Consider the following 20,868-nt stretch of genomic DNA (forward strand, 5'->3'; position numbering starts at 1 on the left):
CATGGACATGTCTTCACAAGAATTAAGCATTTTTTAAATTTTGCAATGTTTTTTTCACTTTAATTGTACAATTTATTCATAAATTTTACATGAGAAAGAAGGCATCCATAAAGGGTTTCCTGAAACCTTAAGGTGGGTCTGGGGAGGGGTAGGGGCATAGGGGGTTTACGCCCCCTCGTTCGCCCGAAAGAAAAGAACGGAAGAAATAGGAAGGAAGAACGCTTATATTTTATAATTTATTCAAGACCAAATTGACTTAAATTGCCTATCACATGCTCTCAAATTTCGAAAATTGGCTGAGGGAGCCCCTGAACATCCCTTACGCCCTCCTTCTGCGACGTGTCTGGATCCGTCTGTGCCTGAAACATATCGTCCTCATATAATTTTCGATTTTTCAGTAATCGTTGCTACAAGGGATTTGATTCTTTCTGAAACAAGGCCCCTTACATTCGAAGTAAATTTTTAAGGAGCGGAAAAATGAGTAAAATGGAATTTAGTTGAAAATGTTACATGTATGCTATAAAATAATATATATACACAGTGTTCCTAAAGGTTTCTTTATTGTTAAAATTTAAGGGCGTCAACGCGTCCAGAGAAAACATACTTACAACTACAACGCGTCATATTGCATTGTCGATCCCTGAGACCAAGTTCCACAGGTGATATGTATTCAAATATTGGCGCCATGTGCAATGCGCCCTCTGGCGAAGAGGTTCCAGTAGACTCTGATAGCCGGCTTCATGTTCATGTGCTTCAGCTTCAAGGTAGATTTACACAGGTATGGACAGAACTAAACAACTGGCCTCTGATTGGCTCTCCAGCGGCCCCTTAACGTCAGCCATTTTGGATGTTTTGATTATTTTGATTTATTATGTTCGGTTTATCGTTTGTCAAAATTTTGTGGGATTTTTTGCACAATTTTGGTTATACGATATTAATTTTAGCGTTTAAACGCACAAGCGTTTGAATGTAAATTTGATTGTAATTTAATTAAAAAACGGGCCCCTTAACCTACGTCACGAGGTCATGTGACACGTACTGAGGCTCATGGGAAATTTTCAACTTTTCCATACCTGTGTAAATCTACCTTGCTTCAGCTTCATGCTTTCTCGCTTTAGTCGCTTTCTACTTTTTTTTTTACATTTTTTAATTTTTACTGTTCGTGTTTGGTAATTTTAGCCTGTCTCAGTGAAAATAAAGGTAGAAGCAACGTTATACATTTGAACTATCGTAATTTCTAAGCATAGATTTGCCTTTTTTAGTCAGGTAACAAGTTGTAGCTGAAAGTTTTTCTTTGTTCCATCGTAGGTGGCACAAGCCATGGGAAAAACCATCTAGACCACATGGTTTCTGGGCAGATTTTGCATTATTCCTGCCTTCAGTTAGAAGTTTTAGAGAAGCAATTGCCTCGGTAGTGGTTTAGGTAAGTCGTTCTCAACATAATCACAAATATTTCCTATTTTGAAAAATTTCCACGGTCCTATCAGAGATCTCTATCATATTTTACGCTAAGTTTTGGATTCTAGCTTCCTAGCCTCTTTGAGTATCTGGTGACAAGATTATTTCTTGCTTTTTACATTATTTACTCATTGCAGGCACAATTGCTGAAGAAAAAAGAAGTGCCATTCCTAAGGCGACTCATCGCGGTTTCAGGTGTGGTTGAATAAACATGCGATGTATCGCATCAATTTGGTCTAAAATTTCTACACATTTTGAATTTTCAGCCACAAAGAAGACAATACCCCCTACGTATGAGCCTAAAGAATCAATCTACTTTAGAATATCGGCAAAATATAGAGAAATTTAAGAGGAATCAGTAAGTTCTGAAGTGTATCATCGTTGATGATCGGTTGAACCAAAATGGGTGGATCAAGCGGTTTTGTATTTTGTTTAGACACAATCGTAATTTTTCGGAACAACAATGGAACTCAGCAGACAGATAGAAGGTGGAATTCTTGCAAATGTTGGAGCCAAAATATAATCCTACAAAAAATATGGTTTAGAAATGACCTGATGAAGATGATGGCATCCAACCAGCATCAATTTCGAAAGTCTGTTTACAAACCCGACTATGATCTTGCCGCCACTGTCGTGGCATTTTGGCTCGACCGATCATCATCAAAAATACGCTAATGCTTTGATGAAAACCGTGCATTTGATAGAGTTATCGAATGTAAGGTTCTTTTCCCCAACAGGACTCTCTTTTCATCTCCATTTTGCATATTTTTTGGTTTAGATTAATTCTTTAGGCTCATGGGCAGAGTTACTATCTTTTTATTGGCTGAAAATTCAAAATGTGCAGATATTTATGACAAAATCAATGCGATTCATCATATGTCAGTTCTACAGAGTGACAAATCACCTCAATGCTGGTGGTGCCAAAATCCTGCGAATGGTAAATATATAGCCAAAGCTTTGAGGCCTGCAGTTCAAATATTTGTGTTAGAGCATTACTTAGTAATGAATCCAACTAATTGACCTGAAATGCTTTTTGTCACTTTACCTCCCTAATTTGCCACGGCCCCTAAATCTACTCTAGTTTTCCTTAAAAAAGTTGACTGCCTGCCGAGTACTTTAAATTATAAGTAGAGTCGATGCCACATAAGTTTATACACTTCTAGACTGAAACAAAAGACGGTCTAACATCACTTTTACATGTAAAGTAATTGCAAGGATCAAGATGGCGGCTCTTCAGTAGCAGTCTAAAAGTGCGTTAACTTATTTGGTGTGGACTATATTTACTTTAATTTGTGATGTACTTGTAGTAGCTACCTGCTACCCATGCACGAAGATGGAGTTTCAACGTCTACCAGACTTAGATCTATCTAGATCTTCTATCAGTATTATTTAATTTACTTATATTGACTAATTTTTTGTGATTTTTCATGCAGCAGACTTGGTAGAATCTAGATTCAGGATGTATCGACAGATTGATCTTACATTCTGCAATCGAAATAATGTAGGAGCTGCCTTAAAATTTTTATCTCAGGTAAGACCTCAAGCCATTTACTTAAAGTCAGTACTAGTGAAAAAAATGTTTTGCGAACAGTTAAAATTAGTCCTAATTTTGACCGTTTGCTACTTAAGTACCACCACTGAAGAGCTTTGAGAGATGAGATTTGATATTAAGCTGTTTTTCAGTTGTAGTTCATTGTCAGCTTACTGAAGAAATCAGCCAATTCATTTTTCAGTGCCATAACATCTATTTTCCTCCACATTTCTCAGGTGATCAGGTGATTACAATGATGTAATGATAGAAATACAAAGAAAAAGAAATTGTGAACTAAAAGACAGAACTTTAAACTGTAAAGAAGTCTCCTTCAAGTTCATCTCTTCTCTAGCATGAAAATCTCAAGAAGAAAATGATCCCAAAAAATCAGAAATTATACTTTCCAAGCAATTTTGATTAAGATTTCCTCACAATGTCATTCAGTGGTGCCTCAAAAGTTCAGAGACTCTGGGTGATTTCACGACAACAGGAATAGTCATGTCGCCAAGGGTTATGAACAACACAGGGCAAAACGATTAAAACGTAGGTTTCATAATGAAAAGAATGATGACTCTGAACTTCTTCATGCCAAAAACTTGACAAATTACTGTCATTTTACAAAATATGAGACTTCAAGAACCAAAAATATCTGGTCGGTTACTCGTTGCCAACTACGATTTTGGAGAAAATGAGTAATACGTAAGATTACTGAAGGAGTATACACACTGGCAGGTTACTGTCGCATTAAGATAGAACCACTAATGAGCGTCGACATATAAACTAGATTTGACTTTTGTCTCGTCTATGATGCGCGAGTTTTAGTTAAAAACCTCATTAATAATAACCGAAAGCTTTGCATTTCATTGTGACCTTCTCACTCGAATTTTGATCTACGCATACAAAAATGTAATTGTATCACTAAGCAATGATCATGTGTGTTTCAGGAGTTGAACTTCAGAGGATATCCAGGGTTACCAAAGTACACAGAATCAGAGAATGAATCGGACGTCATGGTTGCTTTAATCAATAATCTTTGGATTGCAACAAGGCAACAAGAGGCATGTAAGCAAGAGAGAGAAGATTTGCAGGCAGAAATCAATGAACTGACTGATTGTAATAAGAAACTAAATGTAACTATCACCATTTTCCTTTGCGTCTACACAATAACAAAGCTGTCCCCAAAAAACTGAGAGTTGACTTGCTCCAAACAGTCTACCAAAAAAAATGAATTGCAGTTTTCTGGATTTTGTAGCTTATTTTGTTAGCTCTCGTTGAGTTCACTAAGTGAAAAAATTACTTTTTTACAGCAATTTTTTAGCGACGTGTAAAAAGAACCCCTCTGGAATTTTCAAAACATTTTTTGCTCTCCAACCACACCTTGCTTAGACAAATGAACACCAGAAATGAAGTAAAGTCTTCAGTCATGGCCTTAAACATTACTCCTGCTTTGGCTGTTCAAAATCGAAGGAAAGAAAGAAGCAATTAAAAAAAATGGTAACAAAGTTTGTTTTGAACAAAACACGTCTGTGATCACTTCTTTCCTTATTTGCAGAATTTTGAAAAATCCTAAATGTTAGAATCCCCTCAATCACTTAACTTACATCCCTAAAAATTTTAATTTCTTAAACCCCTATTCTAATGCCCTGACTTTAATTTTGACTATTGTTCCAGGAATCTCTGGAGCTCTCAAAGAAACAATTAGAAGAAATGCAAACACTCAATAGTAACTTGAAACTGAAACAAAGAAAACTATTGTCTAAAGTGGCATCTCTAGAAGATGATCTCAAAGAAGTTAAACAAGAGGTTTGTAAATCTTACACTTGAGTAATGTCTAATTTTGAGTGTATTTTAAATAAACACTGTCAATAGTAAAATGATATCATTTCTTCCCTTTTTGGTTCTGTTTTTTTCTCATACATTGAAGGGACTCTTTAATGCTATTCTGAAGCGTCATGTTTTAAAAATTTTTATTCAAACAAGGAGGCCACAAATCTCATGAAAAATGGAGCAGCTAATCACAGCTACAATGCTGTGAAGTACAATTTTTTCAAATCACCCCAGTTTGGCCACTTCTTAGTGTTTTTTATTTTTCATTTGTGCTAATTAATAACCCATGTTTTTTTTTTTTTTCTTTTTTTTTTTTCTTCCATTTTCATTATGGTTAGGCTTCAAAATTGCACGGAAAACTAGAGTCTTTCAGCAATCAATTTATTCACAACATCAGAAAACGAGACAATGAAATTGATCGATTGCAAAATTTAATCGCATCTGATGCTTGTAGAGGTAAGATTTCTCTAACCGTTCGTCCATCAACTAAAACCCTGGAACAATTAGTTTCCCAAGTTCTTTTACCTACACGGTTTTTCTTGTTGTTATCTCTCCCTTGCCCTTGTATTACGTCACTATCCCCTGTGCAGGTACATAATTAAAAGTATTAACCTGAGGATGAAAGCAGCTCGGTCAAGTTTTGAGTAATTTTTTGCATTCCATGCTAGCATGTTTAGAACAGCAAAAAGAAACAAGTAACCAGTAGACAGGGTATGAAATTTAGCACAACAAATCCCAATACTTGTTACCTTATTGAATTTTTAAGCAGAAGACGATGGACACATTAAGACTTTCCGATTTCAACTCTAAGTCAGAGAATTTTTTTGTTTTTTGCTTTTGGGTCAAAATTCAATATACCCTATATCCAAAAAGGAATGGCAAATATTTGTGAAACCAAGCTCGAGTTATTTGCTTAATATAGGTAGGCGTGGGTTGTTTTAGATGACCGATTGGCCGACATTGATCATGGTTTTTTTGGCAAAAAGGAGGTTCCAATTTACTATTTACTGTTCAAACTACAATCGTTTATTTTTCATAAGTTTAAGTTGATGAATACACGTACCTTTTAAGCCAAGACATTTCAGACCTTTGCTGTGCAAAGAATGCACCACGCTCGCTGCTTTAATGAAATCAAATGGAGACCTCTACCCATCTCCGCTACACTGCAAGTGTCAATAGCTCCGGAACTGGAGTTGATGCCTTCCAGCAAAGGTCTAGGACACTCTGGCTTTAGACGTCTAATTTTTACCATGTCTTGGTGTCCATTATTTTTTATTCAGTTCACACCAAAAGTCTTGGCAGAATGATTTGACCCTTTATTCTAAATTCTAAATTATTATTTGATTTTTCAGAGCTTTACTGTGGAGTCTCCGGTGAGCTGAAGGAAAAATTTGAAAAGCATAAAGAAGAAAGACTGAAAAAAATGATAGGACCTGAGTAAGTACTTTACTTTGAAGGCAGTCCTCTGTCTACGCATTTTGTTAATTCATGGTCCTGATTAGTATGGATCTCTTCAGTAGTAATTGTGACAAGTTAGTGGTAAATTCAAAGAAGGATAAAATGCCAGATGTTTAAGGCTCTCAAATCAATTCTAAGCATGCTAAAATAAATCAAAATATTTGAAGAAGGGATCTTAGAAGTGTGTAATGTTACATTTTCATACAAAAAAAAATTGTGGTCCAATTACTCCAGGTGACAGGATGGTAGAATAATAGTGGGCCCATTGGGTCTTCTCGATTGGCCAAGGGAAGCTCTGAAGACAGACATACCAAAAATTAGAATTGGAGTCACGAAATGAGCTTCAATGATTACTAATTCTAATTTTTAGTATTTCTGCCTTTGATTCTCTGTCAGAATAGTGTGAACCCAAATTAATTCCACAATTCTGTCACATTTTTATTTACATGTGTATTGAATTTTTAAATTATCTATCAAGATTTTAAATTGTCTAACTTTCAATAGGAGCAAGTCATATATGTTAAAACAATGTTTTGTTTGTTTGTTTTTTTCTTTTGGGTTGAAATTATGAAAACATATATCCATCCACGTTCGCGACTTTGTGGATTCCGTGACACATTTTACATCACTATAGAATGAACAATCACCGTAGTTGCCAAAGATTTTGTGTGATTTTCCTTTATTCCTCCGAGATTACCCATGCTCTGGAAATTTAGTTCAAAAGTGCCTTTTAATATTCTTCAAAATAAAGAAAGTAGTAGGAGCTGAAATTTTGAAACTTTGCAATTGAAGTATAAATGATTTTTGTAGTTTCAATGTTGAATCCCCCCCCCCCCAGTATGTTCTTTATTAGTAGGAGCACCAGGTGGAAACCAGGCAAACAGCACTCTGGCCCAGAAGGCCCGCAAACACAGACTAAATAAGAAAGAAATTGACAGTAAATACAAGATATTTGCAGTAATGCTGCAAAATGAACGTAAAAGAGTAATTTAATTTATAAAAATAAGAGAGGAGGCGGAAACACCAGAACTATTGTAAAGTATACTCCTAAGGAAAAATTTTCTCCTGAAGGAGAGAGATGATCTTAATAAACAATTAGACATGAAATAAAAAGTGACTATTGGACTTAAAAGGTAATTTCAGAATCAGATCAAGTTAAGAAAGGAAGATCAAAATAAGACCAAGTATTTAAAAAATGATCAATATTGAAAATCTGTGAGCTGATAATGAATACTCTAATAATTAATGCATTCAGTTGCATGACATAACGTTAGTTTTATAGTTTTATCAGTTAATCGAATTTAGCAAATAACTAGAGGTCCTCTTTTTATTACAGTGTGGAAAAGGACTACATCAAAAGCATACGAATCTTAGAGAAGAATATCCAAGACTTGGTGGTAGAAAATGTCTCCTGGCGGCAAGCAATGAAAACGCAATACCTACAAATCATTTCCGTCCTTCTACCAGAGGTAATCTCTCATCTGAGAGCAGCTCTTTATTTTCCATTTCATCGCCTCACAAGTATGTTTTTCAATTTTCTAAGCTGTTCCTTCAAAATCATTGTCAAATCCCATGTATGAAAGGTAAGGAGGATATGAGACTCTCTTGGAAAGTATTAAAATACACTTACCTACACAATTTTCACCGACTAGATTAATGGTGTTTAATTGGGGACTGGCAAAACTCCTCTTTAAAGGAAAAAAGAAGAAAGAGAACCGTACGATGGATCAGTCTGGATAGACTTTCTCGGTCAAATTTTTTGTCATGTCTTCTAGAATTTCCAAAATATTTTCCACTTCAAAGTACAGTTGCATTTTGATTTCAAATCTCTGATTAGAAGTGTAGGAAGTTCCAGAACTTCAGCTGGTTGCCGCAATCCGCTGTTTTTGCATCACAATCATGATAGGCCAGTTGCAAGGTAGTTTTTCAGGGTTGCAGTGCAGTTCTCTTCTGTTTTTCATGTTAAAGCCCAAAATTTTAAAAAAAAAAAAAATGTTTTAGGAGGAGAGAAAAGTAAGCAGAATCCTTCAGATCAGTTGACATAGCAAGGCAATAGTGTCTGCAGCTGAGTGCTGTATCATCAGAGCCCATCATAAATATCCTTTCAAACTGGTCCCACTTTTGGCATTGTCAAAATGGGGTTTTTGATCATTTAGGGTTTCAACAAAGTCTAAAAAAATTCCTGGAAGTATAGTTCACTTTTTAGGAAGTGATTCTCAAAAAAATGAGCACCTCTGACCCATTTCCGTTTGCTTTATAGCCCAGAGTCAGCTTTTATGACTAAATCCATTATTTTATTTCCTGGTAAAATTATCAATATGCCCCACTTTTTGAATACTGGCCCCAAAAAAAAGAAAGTCACCATTAAAATTCCTCACGCTTGCCATGATCCTAGATTTGTTTGTTTTTTTTTTTTTAATGTTTATGTGAAGCTATGCCGAAACAAAACATTGAAAAGTCACGGAATTTCCAAATCTAAAGAAACAAGTCACCCTGAGTCAAATAAGGACAGATTCGAAACATTTGCCCAACTGTTCTGTGCAAAATTTTGGTGGAATTACATCTATCCTGATTCTTAATTTTCTGTCCTGTACAGCAGTCCATTACCCATCTTTTAAAGGATATTTTTTTTGTCTCTACTCAGGAAGGTAGCGGTGATGCTATTGAAGCTGGACTGAATTTTGATCTTCCGTATGAAAACTTTATTCGAATATTCCACAAACAGTGGCTGCTTATAATCAAGAGGATTACGTTGTTGATGGAATGTCGAGCCGATGAACTGAAACTGTTAATGAAAAATGACAATGACCCAACTGTAGCTCAGTCAAATTGATTCTGGAGCGGCTAACCTGGTACTAAATACTGTTTGATTCCAAATTCATCAAGGGTGTTTTACTGTCAGGTTTCAAACATCTTATCACTCTACAATTTCTTTCCTAAACATCTAACAAAATTTAACGGGAAAGAATTGAACATAAAAACTATCCATTAGCATCTTTGGACTCACCACTTAAAAATCCACTGAGTATAATGTATGAAAAACCTTGGGGAGAAAATGTTGTGTATAATGGTGCATATTCTTCTGTCTACTTGTAGCATAGTTTAGAAGAGGATTTTGAAGGCACAATGAGCCTTAGGCGGTAAATTTGCAGAGTACCTATCGTAGATAGTTTGCTGTAATATGACCTTTTTTGTGTGTGCAAAGTGTGTAATATGTATTTCAGAAAGTCGTTGGTTGCTCCCATCTTTTATTTTTTGAATTTTGCAAATAAAGGAATGTCCTTAACTTTTCAAATAGTACGAAAATACTTTTAGAGATCCTCAAATTTTAGTTAAATTGTCTAGTTATTTTTTATTACCACTTAAAGGATTCAATTTTTTTATATGCTGTTTGCTCAGAAATAGGGTGTTTCTGAGAGTATACCTAGCTTAATAATGCAATGCTATGCAATAATTTTAATAAAAATGCAAATTTTAATGCAATAACTGGTATGATTCACTGTAAACAGAATTTCCAAGGAAAGGCGTAATATATATACATGCTGTTTGCTCAGAAAAGCACTGATAGGTCAACCTTTGGGCACCAAAAAAATCATATCCGCTGATCTTTTGCTGCTATCAACATGAGATTCAAGTGGTACCCAATTTAGGGTATGACTTATCTTATTGCGAATTTCCGAGCAAAAAGCTTACACGCGTATACGTTTTTTGGTCGGAAAGATCCTCATGTTCCTCTCCTTTGGGCTAATAACATGCAAGACTTTTTTAGCCAAGTGTTGTATTGTTTTATTAACTGCCAAACTGACCAGATGCTATCCTAGGCTCACTGCAAGTGGAACTCCACGACTTTAATGGATAATTTACCCAGTAAAAAACTGCTCCAGAGCAGTCCTTTATTGAGAGGGAGAGAGAGAGAGAGAGAGAGCAAAATCAGCAGGTCCAATTTAAAAACCCTTTAATCCTTGGATAGTCCTTTTCTTCGAAATTGATTTTCGGCTCATATTTAGTAATTTTATCCAGCGACCTTATAATCATCAAGAATTATTCTGTTACAGCAAAAAATATCACAACAACTTGGAAATCCGAGTTTTGCAAGTCTGACGATTAACGCACCACATGTTCATCGAACGTTGAAGCGCTATTCCATAAATCAGAGCCAAATTTTCAATTGTTTAATGGTCCCAAGTCAGCTATTGCTGCGAGTGTGTAGTAGCAGCTTCTAGCAATAATCATTTTTCTAAGACAAGAACGGATTTGAAGGAAATGTAGAGAGTTATTTGTACTCCTGATGAGGAAAGGTAAATATTTTGATCTTATCAAACCAATGAAAGTTTTTTTTTTTTTTTTTTTTTCATTGATAGGCACAGGCAGAATATTTTATCGAATTTTTCTCTTCAACCTCATTCTCAGTTTGAATACATTTTGTATTAAGGAACTATTGTTTCTGGCTTATCCACAGATACAGTAATACACCCATCTAATTTCTAAAATGAGCCAGAAGCATGGAGTTCCTTATCGCGCAATGCGTTCCGTTCGTGATTTTCCATAGGACACAATGTTCATTAAAAAGTTGAGAAAAACCATTGCTAAGGGAAAAAAAGCTGATCGGAATCCGTCCAATCAACAGTCAACTGTCAAGTTGGCGCAAGGTGGTATCTAAAGATAAGTTTAGCCAAGTAGTAAACGACTTTTCCCTTGCCTGGCTTTGTCATCAGCAGCTGCCAAAAATATTGTTTTAAATGGATCTCATTTTGGAATTTTTTTAATAAAGTTTCTTGGCAATTTAGGGTTAAAACAATCTGAAGGAAATAAATCCTGAAAGCCTGCTGCACTTTTGGAACACATGGACAGACATTGGAAAATTTCGCCGCGAAATTTTTAAAATATGCTTAGGAATCAGAAAACCAGACAAAAGGACCAATCTTAACCCCCTGATAACGAAAATATAAAGCGAAATAACGCGATTTCGGTCATTTTCCGGATTTATCGCGAAATCGGCAAAATCTGTACATTTTCGTAAAATTTACGTCTGTATGCATGTAAGACGAAATTTGCCGCACTTTTTTTCAATATAAGAAGTTACGAAGTTGTTTCTGAGCATTGGTCGTCATTGGCTACTAGCTATCAATGTTCGCCAATGGCATCAAAATACTGATGAAAGAAATGGTGGCAACCGGGGCATAAACATAACTTCAAATAATTTTTTTAACATGTGATTGTGTGAAAGCTTTATTTTAAGCTGCCTAACGCAAAAAGCGCTACAAAAATAACGGCAAAATCAGCAGTAATAACAGCGAAATTTTCCAATGTCTACACATGGAACACACATAGAAAATGCTGTACTTTTAGAAAATAAAAATGAATGAAAAAAATGACTGCCATTGACCCACTGTCCTCTCTGTTGATTCTTAATTGTTGCCTTCTCTTATCTGCCGCAGATCATTCTAGCATGGGTTTAGAAAATCAGGTGTAAACTCCATCGCAGCCAAAATTTCCAGACCCGACATTGCATCCTGTTCCAAGGCAAGTGTTTGGCTATGCTTCTATTCAACATGATAATTTCATACTTATCAGAAATTTAGACTTATATTACTTGAACTTGTTTTGAATCTCTAAAAGAAGACTCACTGGTTTTAGAAAGATGCAGGATCATTTTTTGTTGTTGCTAAAATTGTCTAACTTAGCAATAACTTTAATTCAGAACCCTCTGTTTCAACAACTAACCAAGTATGAACCCAGAGAACTTGAGCCTTTATAACATTAAGGCTTTGATGGACAAAAAAATCATGCAGCACAATTTAAGTAAGAGAATTGTGTATATTTGCCTTTGAAAAATATTCTACAAAAGAGGGGGAAGTTGGTGTATGAAAATGGCTATCTGATAAATTTATTTACTCATTTTACAATTTTACAAGCAAACCCATTTACAAATTACAAGCAAATCTATTCACAAATAAGTACCAAAAAATAGATAGCAAAATAACCACCATTCAAAGAGAAAGTCGGAGGAAGAAAAAAAAGAACGTATTGATAGGTGACACCTGGGGCAAAGTTTGTAAACAAATCTAGTTTTGAAGTTAATTTACATGAAAATGTCTTCACAAGAATTAAGTATTTTTTAAATTTTGTAATGCTTCTTTCACATAAATTGTACAATTTATTCGTATATTTCACATGAGAAAGTAGGCACCCATAAAGGGTTTCCTGAAACCATTACGTGGATCCAAGGGGGGGGGGGAGGGCATAGGAGGTTTACGCCCCTTGTTTGCCCGAAAAAAGAAGAAAGAAAGAAGGAAGGAAAGAACGGAAGAAATAAGAAGGAAGAACGCTTATATTTTGCAACTTATTCATGACCAAATTGACTTAAATTGCCTATCACATGCTTTCAAATTTCGAAAATTGGCTGAGGGAGCCCCTGAACATCCCTTACGCCCTCCTTCTGAGACGTGTCTGGATCCGTTTGTGCCTGGAACATGTTGTCCTCTTATAATTTATGATTTTTCAGTAGTCGTTGCTATAAGGTATTTGATTCTTTCTTAAACAAGGCCCCTTACATTCAAAGTAAATTAAGGAGCGGAAAAATGAGTAAAATGTAATTTCAGTTAAAAATGTTAAATTTATGCTATAAAATCATACATTTACACAGTGTATTGATATAGGGTTATTTCCTAAAGGTTTCTTCATAGTTAAAATTTAAGGGTGTCAACACGTCAAAATGTCGATCCTTGAAACCAAGTTTCATAGGCGATTGGCGATATGTGTTCAAATATTGGTGCCAAGTGCCATGCGCCCTCTGGCAGAGAGGTGCCAGTACCACTCTAATAGCTGGTGCTGGTGTAATGGTGTTGCTTACTTGCTGTCTTTACTGTTCAGTACTTTTAGCCTGTTTTAGTGGACTTTCGAGACTTTGAACTTTGATATTAATTAACTCGTTGTCCAGGTGAAAATTAAGGTAAAAGCAACGTTATATATTTGAACTATCGTAATTACTAAGCATAATATGCATTTTTTAGTCAGGTAACAAGTTGTAGCTGAAAGTTTTTCAATGTTCCTGTTCAAATCAAAACTGTTGTGCCCAGGGCCAAGCAAATATTTCTAAGACTTGCAGTGTCACTAGTATTTCAGAAGGAAAAGTGAAAATTTGTCTTGAAAAACCTTCAAACTTAATTTTGGTCAAAATCACAAGAGCACAACACAAGACAGCTAAACTGGTGGCCACGTTGCCAAGATTTGAGATGTTAGTCTGAAACTGTCTCATATCAGAGTTGCCTAGTTTTGTTTTTAGTTGTTGGGAATGAACATATTATGTCTGACTCTGTTTGGGAGTATAGTCTTCACTAATACATATACTAACTTCTTTAGGTATTACCTACAGTAGTATAATTCAAAACTACCCAAGATATGATATCTGTGTTTCTAACATGAACTAAGACAGGGCATTTGTAGCCGTTTTTCACTCTACATGAGTGGTTTGTTACAACCACTACACCATAGAAGGCCAACAAACATTTTTGCATTCCTTAAAAAAGGTCTTACACAGCCCTTTATTGTAGACAAAATTTACAGTGTGACTTAACTAGTGACAAACAAATAGTAAAAAGGATGATTAATAGTAACAGGTTTAGAATATTCTAAATCTCAGTTAATAGGATAAGTGTTTAACGTGTATTTGTACAAATTTTGAAGGCCAAAAGAATTGAAGCCGCAATTTTAAATTAGGCTGGCAATTAGGACTATTGAGTAAGCCGGTGTTGGAATTGGGTTCTTACTGTATAAGGCAAGTGATGGGCAGGTGAATTCCTCTCTAGTAACACGGGATCCGCAGTAGTGATGTCCCAAGAAGTAGATATCAGTGAAGGTCTTAGTGATCAAAGATTTGTCCACGTTCACTATCATTCCAAATAGGCCAAGGAAATCTGCAATCTCAGACACTTCAATTAGTCTGTAGAAAAGAACAAAAATGGAGTCGTCTCCAAGAACACAATCTCTGGCATTCAGATAGCCGATCGAATCTAGGAAGGAGTAAATTAAAATTAGCTCACAAATGCTTCCTATGAGGCTCGAGTAGGGTGAAAATGGGAATTTAAGGACAGTAAAATATCAAACAGCGTTGCCCGATGGTGCACAATAATACGAATTAAATTACGGTGTTGTATGGCGGGTATTGTACAATATGGCAACGCTGTAAAAAAAGAAGTATTATATGTTGCCCCTTCGCTGGTCGTTTGTTCGCTGGTCGTTTGTTTGCTGATCGTTTGTTCGCCGGTCGTTTGTTCGCCGGTCGTTTGTTCGCCGGTCGTTTGTTCGCTGGTCGCTTGTTCGCTGGTCTTGTTCGGTGGATGCTGCCCGATGCTGGGATCGGGATCGCGATCGCGACCGGTAGCGGCGATTGGATCCTGATCCTGATCCCCGATGCTTTGGCTGCACTGCTCCAAAAATGCGCACTATCTCCTTTGGCTCCTTTGGCACCAACCTAACCTAATCTTTTGACGATGACACCTATTAACACCGGTGTCTTGTTGTTAATTCTAATGAAGACCTGTTCATCAGTCAAAAATTGGTGGGTTGAAATTTCTCTTGATGTGGCGGGTAACAATTGCGTTAACATGGTACAGGGGCGAAAACTGAGTAACATTTCGTTTGGGGATTTGAGGGTAACAGTGCTAGGGGTGTTGCGATAGTTGAATAAGAACAAACTTACAATCTGGTACAAAGAGGGTGAAGTTGCAGTGGTTGACATCAGAATTTTTTCTAATCCTCGTTTAGCTATTTGGGCTCCTTTTTCTGCAAGACCATTAGACTCTGGGGAGTATGGTGGGGAATGCAATCTCTGAATGTTAAACTTAGTGCAAAACGTCGCATATGCTTGAGAATCAAAGGGAGGTCCGTTATCGCTGACTAGAGTTTTAGGTAGACCAAGAAAAGCAAAATCTGTAAGTCCAAGAGGAGAATTTTCGTCATCTGAGATGATGTTTTTTTTTATGATCTTAACATTGCCTTCTTTAGCTTCAATTAGCGTACTCGCTATCTTTTCTGGTGAAAACCAATACGTTTGTTCTTTAGAAACCTCAATTTTACCTTGAATTTGAGCAAAGACAGTTGCCGTCATTTGTTCTGTTAACAAAACAGCATTTTTCAGGAAAACATCATAGAATGGAGGAAGAGTGGGCTTTTTAATAATCCATGTTCCTCTACTTTCTTTTTGTACGGGTCCGGCTGGCCGTACTATAGACAAATGAAGAACAGGAAACAGGAAAAGGTCAACACAATAATGAACACGTAGGTATATGAGATGGCCATGCCGTGGGGCTTAAGTGAACACGAAATGGACTGGGGATCAAACTAAAAAGAAAAAGCAATCACCCGCGAGCTGGCCGGAGCGGAAGCTCAAAAAAAGAAACGACATAGTTGGCCCCTAAAGGGGACCAATTCACAATAATGTACTCACATCTTTTAAGAAAAATGAAAGGGTCCGAGGATGGAAAACGAACGGAAACGATCCGAAAGAGCGAACAGCAAAAACTTGAATGCCGGCTTGGGGTCTGCGCAGGAACAGACAGGAATCTGACCAGAACCCAACGGCGGGAAAATTTGAATTTGGGGAGACGGAGGGGGGGACCCACTGCACATTTTATGCTGTTATATCTATCAGGATATATATCATACCCTGATATTATAGTTTTTGGTTCCTGTGCATCTGTGTTGTAATATTTTTCTTCTAACCTTTTTTTTGGTTTCATTTTCTTGCCAAAGACTCACTCCAAGAAAATATTCCTAGAATTTCCGTATGGTTTTAAGATTTTTTTTGGGGGGGATACCGGTTATCAAGATTCAATCCAAGAAAATTTTCTGAAGACTAATCCTAATTGCAGTCAGCTTAGTGTTTCTGCGGTTCCTTTGTTTCGGCTAGCAAGTGCTTTTGCCACTTGTATCCAATCTAGTTTAAACAAAGCATAATATAAGCATATATGAAACGGTTTTAACAGGAAGTAGGTGTGACATATATTCATGTCATATCGCTGTGAAGTATATATAGAGATTATATCTAATATAATGTTAATTACATACTATGAGAGGTAAAATTATATAGTACACAGCTAATATTAATGAATATTTAATATCTTAATGAACTTATTTTGATAAATTTTTTTATCCGTTACCATTATTTCTGCACATTCGTCTATGTTGTTGTGTGTAGCCCATTTCTTCCATCTCCACCCTCAACTTATTTGGGGTAGAGAGAAATGAGTACCTTATGTTACCCACATTTACTGTGTGGGCAGAGCTGTAGGACATAATCATAAGAAATGTATGAGAAACGTTGGTAATGACATTCTCTATTTCTTCACCCTTCAGCAAATGTGGGTAGAGAGCCATGTTTACCCATTACATTCAATTTTGTCTACTACTATAGAAGACTTTTCAAATGAGAAGACTTTTTAAATGACACATTTTAATTGTTTATGTATGTCATTCATATTACCTTCATTCCCACCCTCAAGCGGAGGTGGGGTAGGAAGTCAGGTTTGCCAATTACATTCAATTTTGATTACGACTGTAGAAGATTGTTCAAATGATACACTTCAATCATCTATGTATGTCATTCATATTCTTTAATTCTCCACCCTGAAGCGGATATGGGGTAGAGAGTCAGGTTTACCAATTACATTCAATTTTGTGTACGACTATAGAGGACTTTTCAAATGACACTTTTTAATACTCTGTGAATGTCATTCATATAACATACCTCTCCACCCTCAAGCAGAGGGGGGGGGGGGGGGGGTTAGAGAGTAAGGTTTACCAAGTACATTCAATTTTGTATCGTCTATAGAAGACTTTTTAAATGACACAATTTAATCGTCTGTGTGTGTCAGGCATATTGTTTACCTCTCCACCCTCAAGCAGAAGTGGGGTAGAGAGCCAGATTTACCAATTACATTTAGTTTTGTGTAAGACTATAGAAGACTCTTCAAATGACACAATTTAATCGTCTATGTCAAATTGACATATGACGTGTGACGTATGAATTATGTGTTGAGAATTAGGTATACAAATAATTAGTCTTGAACAAAAGCCATCAATTAGTAGAGAGAAATCATGACAATATTAAATCTGAATTATTTGTCTTCAAATCACATGCGTAAATCCACTTTTCAAACGACGGTCAATAATCCACGAGACACGAATTACCTACTCTCCCTACGACACCACTACTTTACCTTCACAGAGAATGTACCTTCACACAGGAATTTGATTATATATTCTTGATGAACCTTGTTGGGACAACCAACTGAAACCCAGCCGAAGTCCTATGTGTTCTCAAGCTCAGAAACAATGATTTTCATTAGATTTCTGATGTAAGGTTTTTTGTTCAAAAAACTCTGATCGTCTCAAGAACAATTTTAGTCGGGTAGATAAGGCTGGTTTTTTCTTTGTAATATTCCTTGTGTTTTATTTATTCATGATCAGATGTTAAATCGTTTGTAATAAGGATCTCATTGCAAGAATTACATTTAATTTTCTTCAAATACTTTTTAAAAAAGCTACCTGCAATGTATGCAACAGTGCACTTTTCATTGTCATTTGCTGGTTTTGAAAACTGTAAAGGAGCCATGTCCTTCTCTTTGTGCCGAAGTTCTAAATCTGTTAATGGTTCAGCAACTTTATCAACAGATGGCCCTTCTTCTTCTGCTTGCAGCAAATTGCGTCAATCCTCCAGCAAAGCGACATTGTCCTACTCACAATTGCTGCCTCTCAAGTCGACATAGGCAAAATTGTTTATGACAATGGTCCTCAGTCCTCCTAAGAACTGCCCACAGTTAGGATTGTGGTTTCCTCTGCAATTTGAGCGAACACAACCGAAGCAATTTTCTAGACAGTCTTGATTCAATTTTCGCGGCTCCAGATATTTGAAGCCTAATTTGTGCAGTTTTTGCCAGATGAAGGGAATAGCACGGAAAGAGATGATCCATCCATTTTGGGATGGAGGAGCATTGCTGTCAGTATGGCCTTCGAACTGCCATGTTCTGAGGAAAAGCTCCGATTTCTTGTAAAATTCCATGTGCGGACTTCCAGCCTCGGCAATTTTTAAGTATCTCACCTGAACAATTCTTTCACAGTGGCAATCTACGTTCGCATTTACGTATCGAACGCAATTAGACTTTTAGTCTTAAAAAACTTCAACAAAGAACAGGGCCTCTCCAATTGTTTCAAAAACAATTTTAGTTAGGTAGTTAAGGCTGGTGTTTTCTTTGTAATGTTCCTTGTGTTTTATTTATTCATGATCAGATGTTAAATCGTTTGTTATAAGGATCTCATTGCAAGAATTACATTTAATTTTCTTCAAATACTTTTTAAAAAAGCTACCTGCAATGTATGCAACAGTGCACTTTTCATTGTCATTTGCTGGTTTTGAAAACTGTAAAGGAGCCATGTCCTTCTCTTTGTGCCGAAGTTCTAAATCTGTTAATGGTTCAGCAACTTTATCAACAGATGGCCCTTCTTCTTCTGCTTGCAGCAAATTGCGTCAATCCTCCAGCAAAGCGACATTGTCCTACTCACAATTGCTGCCTCTCAAGTCGACATAGGCAAAATTGTTTATGACAATGGTCCTCAGTCCTCCTAAGAACTGCCCACAGTTAGGATTGTGGTTTCCTCTGCAATTTGAGCGAACACAACCGAAGCAATTTTCTAGACAGTCTTGATTCAATTTTCGCGGCTCCAGATATTTGAAGCCTAATTTGTGCAGTTTTTGCCAGATGAAGGGAATAGCACGGAAAGAGATGATCCATCCATTTTGGGATGGAGGAGCATTGCTGTCAGTATGGCCTTCGAACTGCCATGTTCTGAGGAAAAGCTCCGATTTCTTGTAAAATTCCATGTGCGGACTTCCAGCCTCGGCAATTTTTAAGTATCTCACCTGAACAATTCTTTCACAGTGGCAATCTACGTTCGCATTTACGTATCGAACGCAATTAGACTTTTAGTCTTTCGCCTCTTTATCTTAAGTCGAGTCTATTTATAAGGAAAATTGACCGGTAGCAGCAACCTCTTCGGCAATTTTTTCCTGAATCATCCCCACCATCAGATCAATGATTTTTCTAATTGTTGTTTTGGTTAAAATAGTTACCTGATTTCCACAGACACTGGAAAGGACGAGGAATTGCAGAGAAATTCTAAATAAAGCAATAGAGGGAAAGGAGGATCTTTTCTCTTTCTATAGAAACAAGGGTGACAACAACACGAAAGAAAAAAATTAGCAACACTATGAAGCTAGTGAAAACCACTCAAGGGTCATGAAAGGCTTGAGTGCTTCTTAATAAATTTTATCAATGAGTGATAGCAAACAATTATAACTTTAAAAACCAACTTAAACTTAAAAAAACAACTATTGGTGTTAAGTTCATTACAAATGGCCTCCAAATGGAACACCTTATGTTCAAAGAAAATATTATTCCTTCAACGGACAAAGGTACATGTCAAAGTTTCTGTAACCTCAATAGGGTTATTCAGCTTAAATGACGGAGCAGATAGAAGATACATTAACCATAAAATTATAAGCAGATTGTGTGTAATCAGAACCCTGCAGAGACATGTTTAGAAGGACACCATGATAACATAGTCATAGTGCTGATTTTTACTCTCTAATGAATCAAAAATTATATTAGGGTTAGGCAAGTTTCTTCAAAACCTATTTGTCATATGCTACATACCTCTCTAGCACCCCAGGTAATCCCAGACTCCTGACATCACTCGATTTGATGAAGTCTCTATTTCTTGCCTCTTTGATGACAGATCTAATTTTTTTTCTTGACATTGCTTGAAGGCGCATTGGAGCTTAAAAATTATATTAGGGTTAGGCAAGTTTCTTCAAAACCTATTTGTCATGTGCTACATACCTCTCTAGCACCCCAGGTAATCCCAGACTCCTGACATCACTTGATTTGATGAAGTCTCTATTTCTTGCCTCTTTGATGACAGATCTAATTTTTTTTCTTGACATTGCTTGAAGGTGCATTGGAGCTTAAAATGAAAAAAGAGAACATCACATATAATCTTATGAGAGGAAATTTTAGGGTTTTCCATTTTCAGTCTCATGGTAATTCTGGAGAAACAGGTTGAAACTTTACAAAATTGAGTTACTCGCTGAGAGCATAATTGAACTTATAGCATTGATGAGAAAAACATGATGAATGTAAGCAAACAAATCAAATCATGACAAATTTTAAAAACTTATAGTTGTATTTTTCTTGGTGAAGCAGTCATAACAATTGTGCATCAGTGCGTAACATTCTTCTTCTTTTTTTTTTTTTTTTTTGTGTGTTACCAATTTTTAGTGAACAAGGCTTATTTAATTGGACTTTCCTAGCACCAAATGGCGCAACAACACAATTGAAAATATACTTTGTCGGGCAACCAAGCACAGAGTTTACACCATAAAATATCCAGCTATAATGGTCAATTTGTCCTGCTACTCTACCGCAGGACAATTCTTGATATTTAATTAGAATATATATATGGTTTATTTATCGAAACAAATAAATTGAACATGATATGGTTAGTTTAAACATTAGAATTTTTTACAACAACTACCC

At 36.3% G+C, this 20,868-nt stretch overlaps 1 protein-coding gene across 2 annotated transcripts; it reads left to right on the forward strand.

The window, feature by feature from the left end:
* Positions 1-1,095: 1,095 nt before the first annotated feature.
* On the forward strand, positions 1,096-9,126 carry LOC109030809 (afadin- and alpha-actinin-binding protein). 2 transcript variants are annotated; one of them, XM_019041972.2, is made up of 8 exons: positions 1,096-1,423; positions 2,892-2,989; positions 3,934-4,119; positions 4,661-4,792; positions 5,155-5,272; positions 6,169-6,253; positions 7,611-7,743; positions 8,919-9,126. In XM_019041972.2, the coding sequence occupies exons 2-8, from the start codon at positions 2,918-2,920 to the stop codon at positions 9,105-9,107; spliced, it is 915 nt and encodes a 304-aa protein (XP_018897517.2). In that variant the 5' UTR covers positions 1,096-1,423; positions 2,892-2,917; the 3' UTR covers positions 9,108-9,126. The 2 variants fall into 2 exon arrangements, with proteins under 2 accessions (XP_018897517.2, XP_018897516.2); XM_019041971.2 differs by having other exon boundaries at positions 2,895-2,989.
* Positions 9,127-20,868: the final 11,742 nt, after the last annotated feature.

The sequence above is a fragment of the Bemisia tabaci genome, chromosome 3 (assembly GCF_918797505.1).
Source record: "Bemisia tabaci chromosome 3, PGI_BMITA_v3".
NCBI lineage: Eukaryota > Metazoa > Arthropoda > Insecta > Hemiptera > Aleyrodidae > Bemisia > Bemisia tabaci.

Bases quoted from the DNA above. Each gene is read 5' to 3' on its own strand.
- LOC109030809 (XM_019041972.2), top strand. From the start codon at position 2,918: ATGTATCGACAGATTGATCTTACATTCTGCAATCGAAATAATGTAGGA. The intron at 2,990-3,933 runs GTAAGACCTCAA...TGTGTGTTTCAG, and splicing joins CCTTAAAATTTTTATCTCAG to GAGTTGAACTTCAGAGGATA. The intron at 7,744-8,918 runs GTAATCTCTCAT...GTCTCTACTCAG, and splicing joins TTTCCGTCCTTCTACCAGAG to GAAGGTAGCGGTGATGCTAT.